The sequence below is a fragment of the Eleginops maclovinus genome, chromosome 4 (genome assembly GCF_036324505.1).
Source record: "Eleginops maclovinus isolate JMC-PN-2008 ecotype Puerto Natales chromosome 4, JC_Emac_rtc_rv5, whole genome shotgun sequence".
In the NCBI taxonomy this organism is placed as follows: domain Eukaryota; kingdom Metazoa; phylum Chordata; class Actinopteri; order Perciformes; family Eleginopidae; genus Eleginops; species Eleginops maclovinus.
This window is the reverse complement of record NC_086352.1, coordinates 36,078,881-36,091,178: the sequence shown is the minus strand read 5'-3', so window position 1 is coordinate 36,091,178 and position 12,298 is coordinate 36,078,881. Positions and strand designations below refer to the sequence as shown.

General features: G+C 43.9%; 1 protein-coding gene across 2 annotated transcripts in view; it reads left to right on the top strand.

Moving 5' to 3' along the window:
* Positions 1 to 9,829, top strand: part of nadsyn1 (NAD synthetase 1) — a 39,682-nt gene extending 29,853 nt beyond the window's left edge. For both annotated transcript variants that reach the window (XM_063882564.1, XM_063882563.1), the window contains 5 exons: positions 6,588 to 6,657; positions 6,840 to 6,968; positions 7,556 to 7,732; positions 8,798 to 8,880; positions 9,396 to 9,829. In XM_063882564.1, the coding sequence (XP_063738634.1) occupies positions 6,588 to 6,657; positions 6,840 to 6,968; positions 7,556 to 7,732; positions 8,798 to 8,880; position 9,396 (460 nt within the window). In that variant the 3' untranslated portion in view covers positions 9,397 to 9,829. The remainder of the gene's footprint in view (positions 1 to 6,587; positions 6,658 to 6,839; positions 6,969 to 7,555; positions 7,733 to 8,797; positions 8,881 to 9,395) is intronic.
* Positions 9,830 to 12,298: the final 2,469 nt, after the last annotated feature.

The following is a 12,298-nucleotide window of genomic DNA, read 5'->3' as shown; positions in this document are numbered from 1 at the left end:
TAGCACCGCCATCGAGAGAAGATGAGGAGTGCTGGTTTCTCCCAACCTTCGGGGTTTATCATCCAAAAAAGCCCAACAATATCAGGGTGGTCTTTGACTCTGGCGCCCAGTACTCTGGTGTCTCCCTCAACGACGTTCTCCTCACAGGCCAAGACCTTAACAATTCCCTACTTGGTGTCTTGTTTTGCTTCAGGAAAGAAAAGATTGCAATCCTTGCCGACATCCAGCAGATGTTTCATTGCTTCCTGGTGCGGAAAGACCATTGCAACTTTCTCCGTTTGTTATGGCACAAGGACAACAATACCAATAAGGAAGTTATTGAGTACGGGATGAAGATCCATGGACCTTCCCCCTCTGTGGCCACGTATGGGCTGCGAAGAGCCATCAGAAAAGGTGCACAGGAGCATGGGGACGATACTGTCAAGTTTATGGAAAGACATTTCTATGTGGACGATGGCTAGGTATAGTTACCATCTGAAGTTGAGGCTATTGACTTACTCAAAGGAACGCAAGCTTCACTCGCTGAATCAAACCTTCGTTTACACAAGTTTGCATCAAACTCTCAGGCAGTCATGGTTTCCTTCGCACCTGAAGACTGTGCCCCAGTAGTCAAGGACCTGGATCTGAGTGGAGTAACTGTTCCCACGCAACGGAGCTTAGGTCTGCTCTGGGAAATCAAGACTGACACATTCACATACTCAGTATCGAGTACAATCAAACCATTCACCCGACGTGGAGTCCTTTCCACCGTCAACAGTGTTTTTGATCCCTTGGGTCTGCTGGCTCCCGTCAGGATCCAGGGAAGAGTTCTTCGCAGAAAACTTAGTTCTGAACTATCTGAATGGGACACACCCCTCCCAGAAGAAAAACGAAGCAGATGGGAAGCCTGGAGAGATTCGCTCCTAGACCTACAGCAACTTCATGTTCCCCGTACGTACACGACAACCTCACTCACTAAGGCAGTAAACACAGAATTGTGTGTGTTCTCGGATGCTTCTATCATGGCCATCGGTGCTGTGGCGTATCTGAAAGTGTTGCAGGAAAATGAGCAAAGGGAAGTCGGATTTGTTATGGGCAAAGCAAAGCCTGCACCATAGTCAGAGCCTACAATCCCAAGGCTAGAGCTGTGTGCTGCCGTCTTGGCAGTAGAGATGGCAGATCTCAATCAGGATGAGCTAGACCTGAAGCTGGATGCTACCAACTTGTACACGGACAGCAAAGTAGTACTTGGCTACATTAACAACGAGACCAAACGATTCCACAATATGTCCACAATAGGGTTTTTCGTATCCGTCAGGCCTCGAAGCCCGAACAATGGCACTATGTACGTACAGATGAAAACCCTGCAGATCACGCGTCTAGAATGTTTACCTGTATCCCGCCTGTCATAGAGCTCTTGGTTCACCGTATCCCCCTTCCTGCGTGAGTCAGCCGAGGATAAAAAACAAGTAGGTGAAACATTTGAGCTCATTGAACCTGAAAAAGACTTGGAAATCTGACCACAAGTACAGACTTGTGTTACTTACTTGGGAGATCCACTCCTGACCACGGATCGCTTCCAACGCTTCTCCACCTTTGTTTCTCTGTTAAGAGGAGTAGCATTTCTGGTTCACATTGCAAAATCTTCCAAAAACTTGAACCAAAACAACAATTGCAAAGGTTGGCACAGATGTTATTATTAAGTCGAACATCAGAAGAAATGGATCAAGCAAGAAATGTTATCGTTAAAACGACCCAAAAGACTGCCTTCGCAAAAGATCTTTCAGCTCTTCGAGGAAGCAAGACAGTACCGAAAAACAGTCCCTTGCAGAAACTCAACCCGACATTGGACGATGATCTCATTTATGTTGGAGGCCGACTCAAGCACTCAGACCTCACAACTTCAGAGAAGAATCCGAATCATAGTGCCGAACGACAATCGCATCTCCTTACTGCTCACTCGACATCACCATGAGCAAGTAAAACATCAAGGCCGTCACCTCACAGAAGGAGCAATCAGGGCAGCAGGACTCTGGATCTTGGGAGAAAAGACGCTAATCAATTCAGTAATTCACAAATGCGTAATTTGCCGCAAGCTGCGCGGAAAGCTGGAAGAGCAACGCATGGCAGACCTGCCATCTGAACTGAAAACCTGCCCTCCTTTCACATACTGTATGTGGGGCTTGATGTTTTTGGGCCCTGGTCATTCATGACTAGACGAACCAGAGGAGGACAGGCTGAGAGGAAGCGGTGGGCCATAATGTTCAGTTGTATGAGTTCTAGGGCTGTGCATATTGAGATCATTGAGTCTATGGACAAATCCAGTTGCATAAAGGCTATCAGGCATTTTTCGCATTGAGAGGCCCAGCAAAACAATTCCGATCTGATAGCGGTACCAACTTTGTTGGTGCGTGTAAGGAGCTTGGGATGGACAGAGCTGTGCAGAAGTATCTCAGTGAGCAAGGATGCAGTTTGGAATTCAATCCTCCACACAGCACTCATATGGGCTCTTGGGAGCATTTGATAGGCGTCGCCAGAATAATCTTTGATTTGCACACTGATGGCAGATGTCACCGCCATCATGAATGCACGACCACTACTACCAGACAACCCCTTCATACTTTCACAAACGATGCTCCTGACACAGAAGTCAGGAGTTCTTCCTCCGCCAGGAGACTTCTCTGACAAAGACTTGCACATAAAGCAATGGAGACAAGTTCAGACTCAACCAATTCTGGACCCGCTGAAGCCGAGAATATCTACCTTCTTTGCATCAAAGACAGAAGTGGACAGTGCAACGCAGAAACCTTCAAGTCGGATATCTAGTTCTGCTCAGAGACAAGCAGGTCCCCCGCAAATGCTGGCCTATGGCCGGGATCACATCCGCATTTCCTGGAAAGGATAGAAATGTAAGAAAGTAAAGTGAAGACAACACACCAAGGCACGATTAAGAGATTCCTCAGACCAATTGCAGAAGGTGTTCTTTTTCTCCAGAAGACTAATTCTAAGTTTAGTGACCTCACAGAGGTCAGACGGGGAGTGTGCTGCCTTAAAGGCTGTTTCTAATGTTATAATGTTTTTGTAGTTCATAAAGTCACCATTAGGACTGCTAATGTTCATGTTATACTTACGTTATAATTTTCGACACCTCCAGTTTTCCGACTTCCGGTTTATGGCTTTTTATGGCGTCACTTCTGGTTTAGCGGGGAAACCGCATTGTCAGAATGTGTTATTTCTGAAACATAATCTGCTTCCATCCACAAGGAACATCCTATAGGCAATGCTGTAAGTTAATTTATTTTACTTATCTCATGCTTAATATCATTTATTAGGAACAATATTGTGGAAAGGATTTTTTTTTTTTTTTGTTTAAAAAATGATTTATTTACAACTGTATTAAGCACTCTAAGAATGCAGGAAAGCTATTTGAGTTTATATTTACATTATGTACAGTAAATGTTTATTTAGGAACAGATAGTTATTACGTTTGTGTTTATTTACAGTTTTCACCACCATGTCTGTGAAGAAATGTGACAGTAAATGTTCGAAAGTTACTACGACTGTCTTCATCGGCTGCGGTTTAACTCTGTGTTTACATCAGAGTTACGACACACTGCATGAGAACACTAAAACTGCTGTACCAGGCCGTGATGCAGCCGTTCAGGATGCTCTCTATGGTGCACTTGTAGAGGGTCAGGATGCTCTCTATGGTGCACCTGTAGAGGGTCAGGAGGCTCTCTATGGTGCACTTGTAGAGGGTCAGGATCCTCCCTGTGGTGCACCTGTAGAAAGTCAGGATCCTCTCTGTGGTGCACCTGTAGAGGGTCAGGATGCTCTCTATGGTGCACCTGTAGAGGGTCAGGATCCTCCCTGTGGTGCACCTGTAGAAAGTCAGGATCCTCTCTGTGGTGCACCTGTAGAGGGTCAGGATGCTCTCTATGATGCACCTGTAGAGGGTCAGGATCCTCCCTGTGGTGCACCTGTAGAAAGTCAGGATGCTCTCTATGGTGCACCTGTAGAAAGTCAGGATGCTCTCTATGGTGCACCTGTAGAAGGTCAGGGTGCTCTCTATCATGAACCTGTAGAGGGTCAGGATGCTCTCTATGGTGCACCTGTAGAGGGTCAGGATGCTCTCTATTGTGCATCTGCAGAGGATCAGGATCCTCCCTATGGTGCACCTGTAGAAAGTCAGGATCCTCTCTGTGGTGCACCTGTAGAAGGTTAGGATGCTCTCTATTGTGCACCTGTAGAGGGTCAGGATGCTCTCTATGATGCACCTGTAGAAGTTGCAGAGTATCCTGGAGATCCTGTTGAACCTCAGCAGCCTGTGTCCCTCTCTCTGCTGCTTCAATCCACAATCAGCTCCTTGGTTTCACTGACGTTGAGATGGAGGTTGTTATCCTGGCACCAAGATGTCAGGGTTTCGACCTCCTCTTTGTACATTTTCTGGTCGCCGTCGCTGATCAGGCTGATGATGGTCGAGTCATCAGCAAATTTCACGATGGTGTTGGAGCTGTGTGTGGCCACACAGAGTGTGAACAGGGAGTAAAGGAGAGGGCTGAGCAAGCAGCCTTGAGGGGCGCCGGTGTTGAGGATCAGGGTGGAGGATGTGAAGTTTCCCACCCACACTGCCCGGCAAGAAGTTCAGGATCCAGTCACAGAGGGCGCTGTTGAGCCTGAGATCCCTGAGCTTGATGAGGAGCTTGGAGGGCACAACGGTGTTGAAAGCTGAACTTTAGCCGATGAACAGCATTCTCATATACAGTGAAGGAAATAAGTATTTGATCCCCTTGCAAAAAACGCCTTAATACTTGGTGGAGAAAGCCTTGTTAGACCGTCCATGGGAGCCAGAAATCTTGTTGGTTGCAAGGGGATCAAATACTTATTTCCCACAATTAAATGCCAATCAATGTATTTCCTTTTTTTTATGTAAATCTATGGATTTTCTTTTTGACATTCTGTCTTTCACTGGTAAAATAAACCTACCGTTAAAAGTATAGACCTTTTTAATTTCTTTGTTAGTCGGCAAACTTACAAAATCGGCAGGGGATCAAATACATATTACCTTGGCGTATGTGTTCCTCTGGTCCAGGTGTGAAAGGGCAGTGTGGAGGGTGAGGGCTATGGCGTCGTCTGTGGACCTGTTTGCTCTGTAGGCAAACTGCAGTGGGTCCAGAGAGTCAGGGAGGGAAGAGATGATGAATGTTGGGACTAACTACTCCAAGTGGCTGAGTGCCACTGGGCAGTAGTCATTGAGGCTGGTGGTTTTTGACATACACCCTGAGAACAGAGCCAGGGATGCCATCAGTCCAGCAGTGGCTCAGTCAGTAGGGGCTTGGACTGGGAATCGTAGGGTCGCCGGTTCAAGTTACCAAACAGACTTGAAATATGCTACTTGGAGAGGTCCCAGTTCACCTCCTAGGCCCTGCTGTGGTCCCTTGAGCAAGGCACTGGACATCTCCAATCCCCCCTCTCCATTGCTCCCCGGGCGCTGCACGGTAGCTGCCCACTGCTCCTAGTACTAGGATGGGTTAAATGCAGAGGACCAATTTCACTGTGTGTGCTCTGCTGTGTGCATGATGTATATGACAAATAAAGACTTATATCCTCTGATTCATCTTCTTCATCAGGTCCAGGAGCCTTGTGTGGATTAACCCTTTTGAAGGATTTGCACACATCTGCCCTATTTAAAACAAGGGACAGATCCTGGGCATTAGGTGTCACCACAGACTGGATGCTCCCAAAACATTGATTGCATTTAAAGAGTTCAGCTCATCTGAGGGAGACGCACACACAGAGACTCCCCCAGCACCACCTACTGCCCCTTTGTAGTGAGTCATTGCCCTTAGCCCCACCCACATGTTCTTGGCATCAGAGCCTCTAATAGCTCTCCGGAACAAGTCATGTTATTCAGTTGACTTTTATCCAAACCAACTTACTCACACTTTAATACTTTAGACATGCTTACAGGGGCAGTTTAGGGTTAGGGATTGTAAATGCAGAAAAGAAAACAGTTCTAAATGTGTCTGATGAGGTTTTACAAAATCCTCTTAGGTCTGTTGTAGAGTTGAGTAAACGCAAATAACTTATATTCCACGTGTCAGAAGAAGTTGAATCCACAAGGTGTTTGTTGCTGGTAAGTAAAAGCTGACTGGCCGTGGTTTGAAACTGTGGTTCCACAGCGAGCTTCCACTCCACAGTTCTATAGCACTGCTTGAACACAGGCAGCAGGGGGCGCTCTTAAAGTAACTACACATTAAAAAGAATGAATACAGGCTATTCTAGACATATACTATTAAACTTGGATTCAAAAAGCTTCCCATCTGTTAACTGTTGTACTTTTAATTTGACTAATATTCAAAACGTATAAGTCAAGATAAACATCTATCAGGAGAAGAACTACAAAACTATTAGAAACTAATCCTGTTCTAAGTAAGGACACATGTTGACTGTCGTGACTGGGGATCGAACCACTTACCCCTGAGCCACAGCCCCTTTTTATAAACATAATTACAAATCATTTGTTTGTTATTTTTTTATTTTAAATCACAGCACTGCAGCACACTTTTACACAAAGTTTATTTGAAATGCCGTTGTTTCCTCTGCAGCATCCTGACCGCTCCGCCCACCGCTGAGCTGGAGCCTCTGACAGACGGACAGGTGTCGCAGACAGATGAGGTTAGAACAGCAAGGGGTTTTTTTCTTTGATATTCTCTAAAATACAAATAAGTATATTGGAAAGATTTAAGTCAGGCCTGTATTTATTTGTTAAACTTAAATCTGTAACACCAGTTGTTGATGTTCATCATAAGCAGCAACGTATTTATTTGTCATCCATCTCTCTCCAATCCCCCCCCCAGGCAGACATGGGGATGACCTACTCAGAGTTGTCTGTGATTGGACGGCTGAGGAAGATCTCTAAGTGCGGCCCCTTCAGTATGTTCTGTAAACTCATCCACACGTGGAAGGATGCGCTCTCCCCCACAGAGGTCAGTCTATACGTCACAGTGGGGGACATTTTTCTGTGGTGTGCCTTTTTATTTATTTTGTATTAATTCAGACATATTAAAGCACAGCAGACGTAAACTGGAATACTTGTAGCAACCACAATACATTCAAATATAGTGAGTGCTACAATAAGAGCAGAAAATACAATACAATTTATTGATTCAAGAAATAAAACTAAAAGCGTTCAAAAAAAGGACAGCTTAACAAGGATAACTTTCTTGGAAAAATTCACATTTGTAAAAATATTAGTAGTAAACTCTTACATATTTATATAAATACTTATGAATAACAGATACACAGAGTTATCAGACCAATACAGGATGGTAACTCCTCATAATATGGTTAATAATAAAGTTTGATTACTTCCAATAATACTGATTAGAGATGATCAGCCCTAATAATACAGTTGAGAGCTCAGGGCTTTAGCTGCTTGATTAACGTAAGCCTGATGGTGTCGGAGCTTTAAAGGTGAAGACATTTCTGCAGCTATACACTAATAATAATACGTATTGTGCATTAGGCAGATATTTGTGCCTCATCAACATCAATGTGCTGTTGCCTTCTTCAGGTGGCCAAGAAGGTGAAGCACTTCTTCCGGATGTACTCGATGAACCGCCACAAGATGACCACAGTGACGCCATCTTACCATGCAGAGAGTTACAGCCCCGACGACAACCGCTTTGACCTCCGACCATTCCTCTACAATACACACTGGACCTGGCAGTTCAGGTGCATCGACGAACAGGTATTAATAAATGTCTGTCTCCACAAAGCGCCTAATCTGAGTGGTAGCATCTCTTCCAATCATTTGCAACGAGGAATAAGTATATGCCTCAACAGAAAGCATGTCACCCAGCTGCTGTTTTGAGAGTGCACTGTCGGTTTGTGCGGCTGCGCCAAGTGCTTAAAGGTTAAAATATTTAAACAGCTCTAAGGCTGTGGAACGTGTGGTGAAGCTCATTCATTCAAAGTCTGAGCATTTTAAAATACAAGCACAATCGTAAGACATAATGAAAATATGTGGAATGGGACACCTCCACAAACTGTCAGAAGCTTGAGAGTAGGAACCCAGACGGTAAACAAATGTTTTTTTGGTCTTGGTAGTGTTAAGGGCAAGGTTGTTGTCAGCGCCCCATGTTGTAAGAAGCTGAGCCTCCTCGCTGTAGGCTGAGTCATCGTTGTGACTGATAAGACTGACCACTGTGGGGTTGTCTGCGAACGTAATGATGGCGCGGGAGGCATCCACAAGAATGAAGTCATGTGTGAAGAGGGAGTAAAGGAGTGGGCTGAGCACACAACCCTGTGGAACGCCACTCTTCAGGGTCAACACCGGGTGTTTCTGTTTGAAGCTGTGATGCAGAAGAGTTTATTTAGTTTCGCATGAAGTTTTGTTTTTGCAAGACATGCAAAGTATGTTGTGTTTCAGCTTTACTTGGTCTGGGGGGCAGCAGTGTTCAGTCTGTAGGAACTTGGCCTTGGAACCCAAGAGTCGCTGGTTCAAGTACCAACGGACCAAAAGACTGGAAGCTGGGGAGGTGGCAGTTCACCTCCTGGCCACTGCCAGTGTGTCCATAAGCAACACACCCTACCCCCAACTGCTCCTTGGCTCCGGAACACTGGCAGCTGTTTCGCTCTGCCACCTCTGCAAAAGTGCATGTCTATAGGTCCTGTTTGTGCATGTGTGAGTGTATTTCAGTCCTATGTGTGTGATTGTAAACCAACCCTAGAGTGAAAAAAATTCTGGGGGAATTATACAATGTATCTTAATCTAATCCTTATCTTTACCTCACTTTTATTTATTTTTATTCAGATCCCGGTGAGGGTTCCGCTGCTGGTCACCCCAGCTGGAGGAAAGGATGCAGCCTCTGAAGTGGAACCTTCTCAAACCTTTTAGTTAAGAGATTCTGTTATTTTCTTTAGAGAGCATTAGTTTATTGGTGCTTTATGGTTTTGTTGAAAACTTCAATATTTCTATTGATAGAATAAAAGAGCATAAATGAGTCCTCAAACCTGGAAATGAGTTAGCATTTTAGCCCCTCCTGTTCCCTCGTCCCAAGGTCAATCTGTTTTTGGTTAGAGGCCTGAAATAAGATCTGAGGTAACGCAATCTGAAGAGATTTAAAGGTTTTATCGGACAAAAGTCAGTAAATACCCCACTGGTGGATGTCTAAAGCTCCTAAAAACAACGGTTGCTAATAACTATCTAAATGAGCCCACTCAACGTTATTTGCCACACATTAGCATTTTTTTATTAAGCTAGCATAGCATGTATCAAGTTTCGTTAAGTTCTTTTATTGGCTCATAACTTCATTGCAACTTTTTAAAATAGTTTTTGGTTAAATAAAACCATGGCTTATGCCAGGTCCCTCTAAACTGCCATCGCTGATGTTTCCTTTACTTCCCCACAGGTACCGTGTCCCGGATGGCAGCAAACACCCTGAACCAAAAAGTTCCTAAGTAAAATCATACAACTCTGACTGGTCAAAAACACCATTGGTTGATTTGGTTTTTTTTGCTGCAAATTTACTTTGTACTGTGTGCCGAGCAGGGCGAAAAAGAACTGTTGTGTGTTAAGAAGCTTTGTTCTACTTCAGCCTGTGTCACTCTGTATCAGCTGACATGCCATCACTCCTGAATTCACTAAGCAGCATTGAAGCGTTTGAAATCTCTCTTTTGTATCATGTCGTGTAAACCTATTTAATCGAGGCGTTTGAGGATTTGTTGTGTATGTGAGCAAGTGAATCCATCTACTACTCTTGGAAATGGAGGAAATGGTTTGCAACATGATCATTGTTTAACATGAGGGCTCTGTGCAGATCATAATAATAAAACATCATGAATATTTGTGTTGTTTGAGTTTAAAACTACAATATCAGCTGCAAAGTTTATTTCTAGTCTTACAATTTCTCTAATGTACAATGCCTTGTCTTTTTATGCTGCTTCAATGCAAACATTTCCCAAATTGGGATCAGTAAAGACCCAGCAGGTCCATGCTTTCAGTCCAGAGAATTCGTCAGGGAAAGTACCTTCGTGGATCCGAACCCTGAGACACTCAAGACATTAAAATATAAACCAATAGAAAAACAGACACACAAATTGTTATATTGTTGTACAACCGTATAAGAGACAGAATACTTGCATCAAGCCCGCCAAGAGTATAGTGTCTAAAGAATAATAGTCTCACAGTGTTTCAACACTTTTCAGCTTACGCAGTGCTGTTTCTTTTGGATCTTATATAATCACATGTTACATGACCCTATGCTAGAGAAACGAGAACATTCATGGTACAACGATCTCTTCAAACTAGCATGGCCTTCAACTCTTGATATAACAAACAAAGATTCCTTCTACAGTACAAACTGCTTTTGATGAAAGATATCACCGGGAAGCAACCTGTCCTCTTTTCCAACATTTATTTAGCAAAATCAGGGTCTTGTGTTTTATTCTTCCAACACATTACTGCCTTATTACATGAATTAATCAACCATGTGACCTTATTTTATAAGCTTTGCATTATCACTCATGTATACTATGGTGCGTTGGCATTCTAACAAATGCTCTATTCAACCCTTTACATCTTATTTTGACTCCTTTTAATAATATTCTGTGTCTATCCACGGACTAGTATCTTCATGTTGATGGTGATGTACGTATGTGGGTAAAGTCTGAAGCATGTTGATATCCAGACGGCCTGCAGCAGGGCTTTGCGGTCCAGTGGAGCGAGGCTCACGCTGGATTAGTATCTTTTAATGGCTGCTGTGTGACCTGACCAAGTGAGGGATCGATACACTTGAGAGTGGCCCCTCGCTCCTTCAGGATTAGAGAGGGCCCCAGTCCCTTTTACAACAATGAAAATAGAGGAGGGAGGTTACAGGTTGCGTCGCTGCAAATAGACCTTGACTAAAGCCCAGACACAATATGGCCCGACCTGCAGCCGGCGCCAGGAAGTGGATTTTTATTGAGTGGAGTGATAGGCCCTTTGCATGTGTGTTTTTATTCAGCATGTCTGGGGCTCTGCTGTACCGTCAGTGTCCAGGGAATTATCCACAGCATTGTTCATAAAGAAATTACCAATGCTGTGCTCTTCTCTGGGCGCGAGCAGTCTATGAACAACAGACAGGATCAGAGGAAACACGAGCAGAAAGAGAGGGTCGGTTCCTGTCAGTCACAAAATGTCCTTCACTCTCCATTTTTCTAAGCATATCTGTAGGTAGGAAGACCAGCAGGAAATGGCTCCACTCTGAACCTGCTGCACAGGTTTTACTTTTTTAAAAGTCAGTTTTATTGTCTAAAACTGTTTGGTCGTGGCTGGAAAGACTCTGATAGAGGACCTGAGTCTTAGCCATGTATATATATATATATATATATATATATATAGGTACAATATGTCTTTGAGTTACTTTTTTTTTTTTTTTTTATGTATTCTATAAACTACTGCGCTTGTTCTCTGTGTTGGAATTCAACAGATGCTGGAATGGCTGCCATACATGTAGAGAAGATCTAAGAACAATTTGGAGTGGTTTTTCCAGAGCTGTATATCCATATACATGGTTCTATGATTAAAAACATTATTTCATGACTATTGTAACATGTTTCCTAAATATTGCACCCACAGAGAATGTGAAATGATAGAAAGATAATTTGCTGGTCATTTACCGTCTCAAAGACAAGAGTGTCCCTTCCAGTGAATGGGTCCCTTAACTGATGGAGCGATACCAAAACAGTTCACAATGTATACAGTAAAGCAGGAGCAAAAGGGAGATGCACAGGTGTATATTCAAATCCCCCAGATCGAAGTCTGTATTCATGCTAAGAAAAAGCAGAGTCCTGTACTGCAGAGGAGTAAGGGGAGCATGTGCCTTCTTCAATGCAACACACAGACAGAGATGTGTCCAACCGTTTTGACAATATGAAATCAAAGCCCACCTGCAGTGAAAAGAAGAGAAGTGAAGGCATCTTTTGATACTTTGTGTACAATGTGTTGCTGTTTGTCGACATTTAAACCATTGATAGTGTATAAAACCCTCCACATACTTGTCAACACAACACAATCCACAGAACACACACATATATCCAGCCTATATTATCATAGGAGCTGGGAGGCCATTGGAGGGCACGCTCTGCTGCCTGGTAGACCCTTACAAGATTAGAATGTGAGGGGTGGGGGGTTTGAGGAGCTGCTCCTGCTCTGTCTCGCTCACCCTGATGTTATTTCCACTCGTCTGGCCTGGCCCTCACTTTTCCCTCCATCTAATCCCTCACTATTCCCCCACCACCCGTCAGCAACATTAATCTGCAGGCAGGCTTCCTG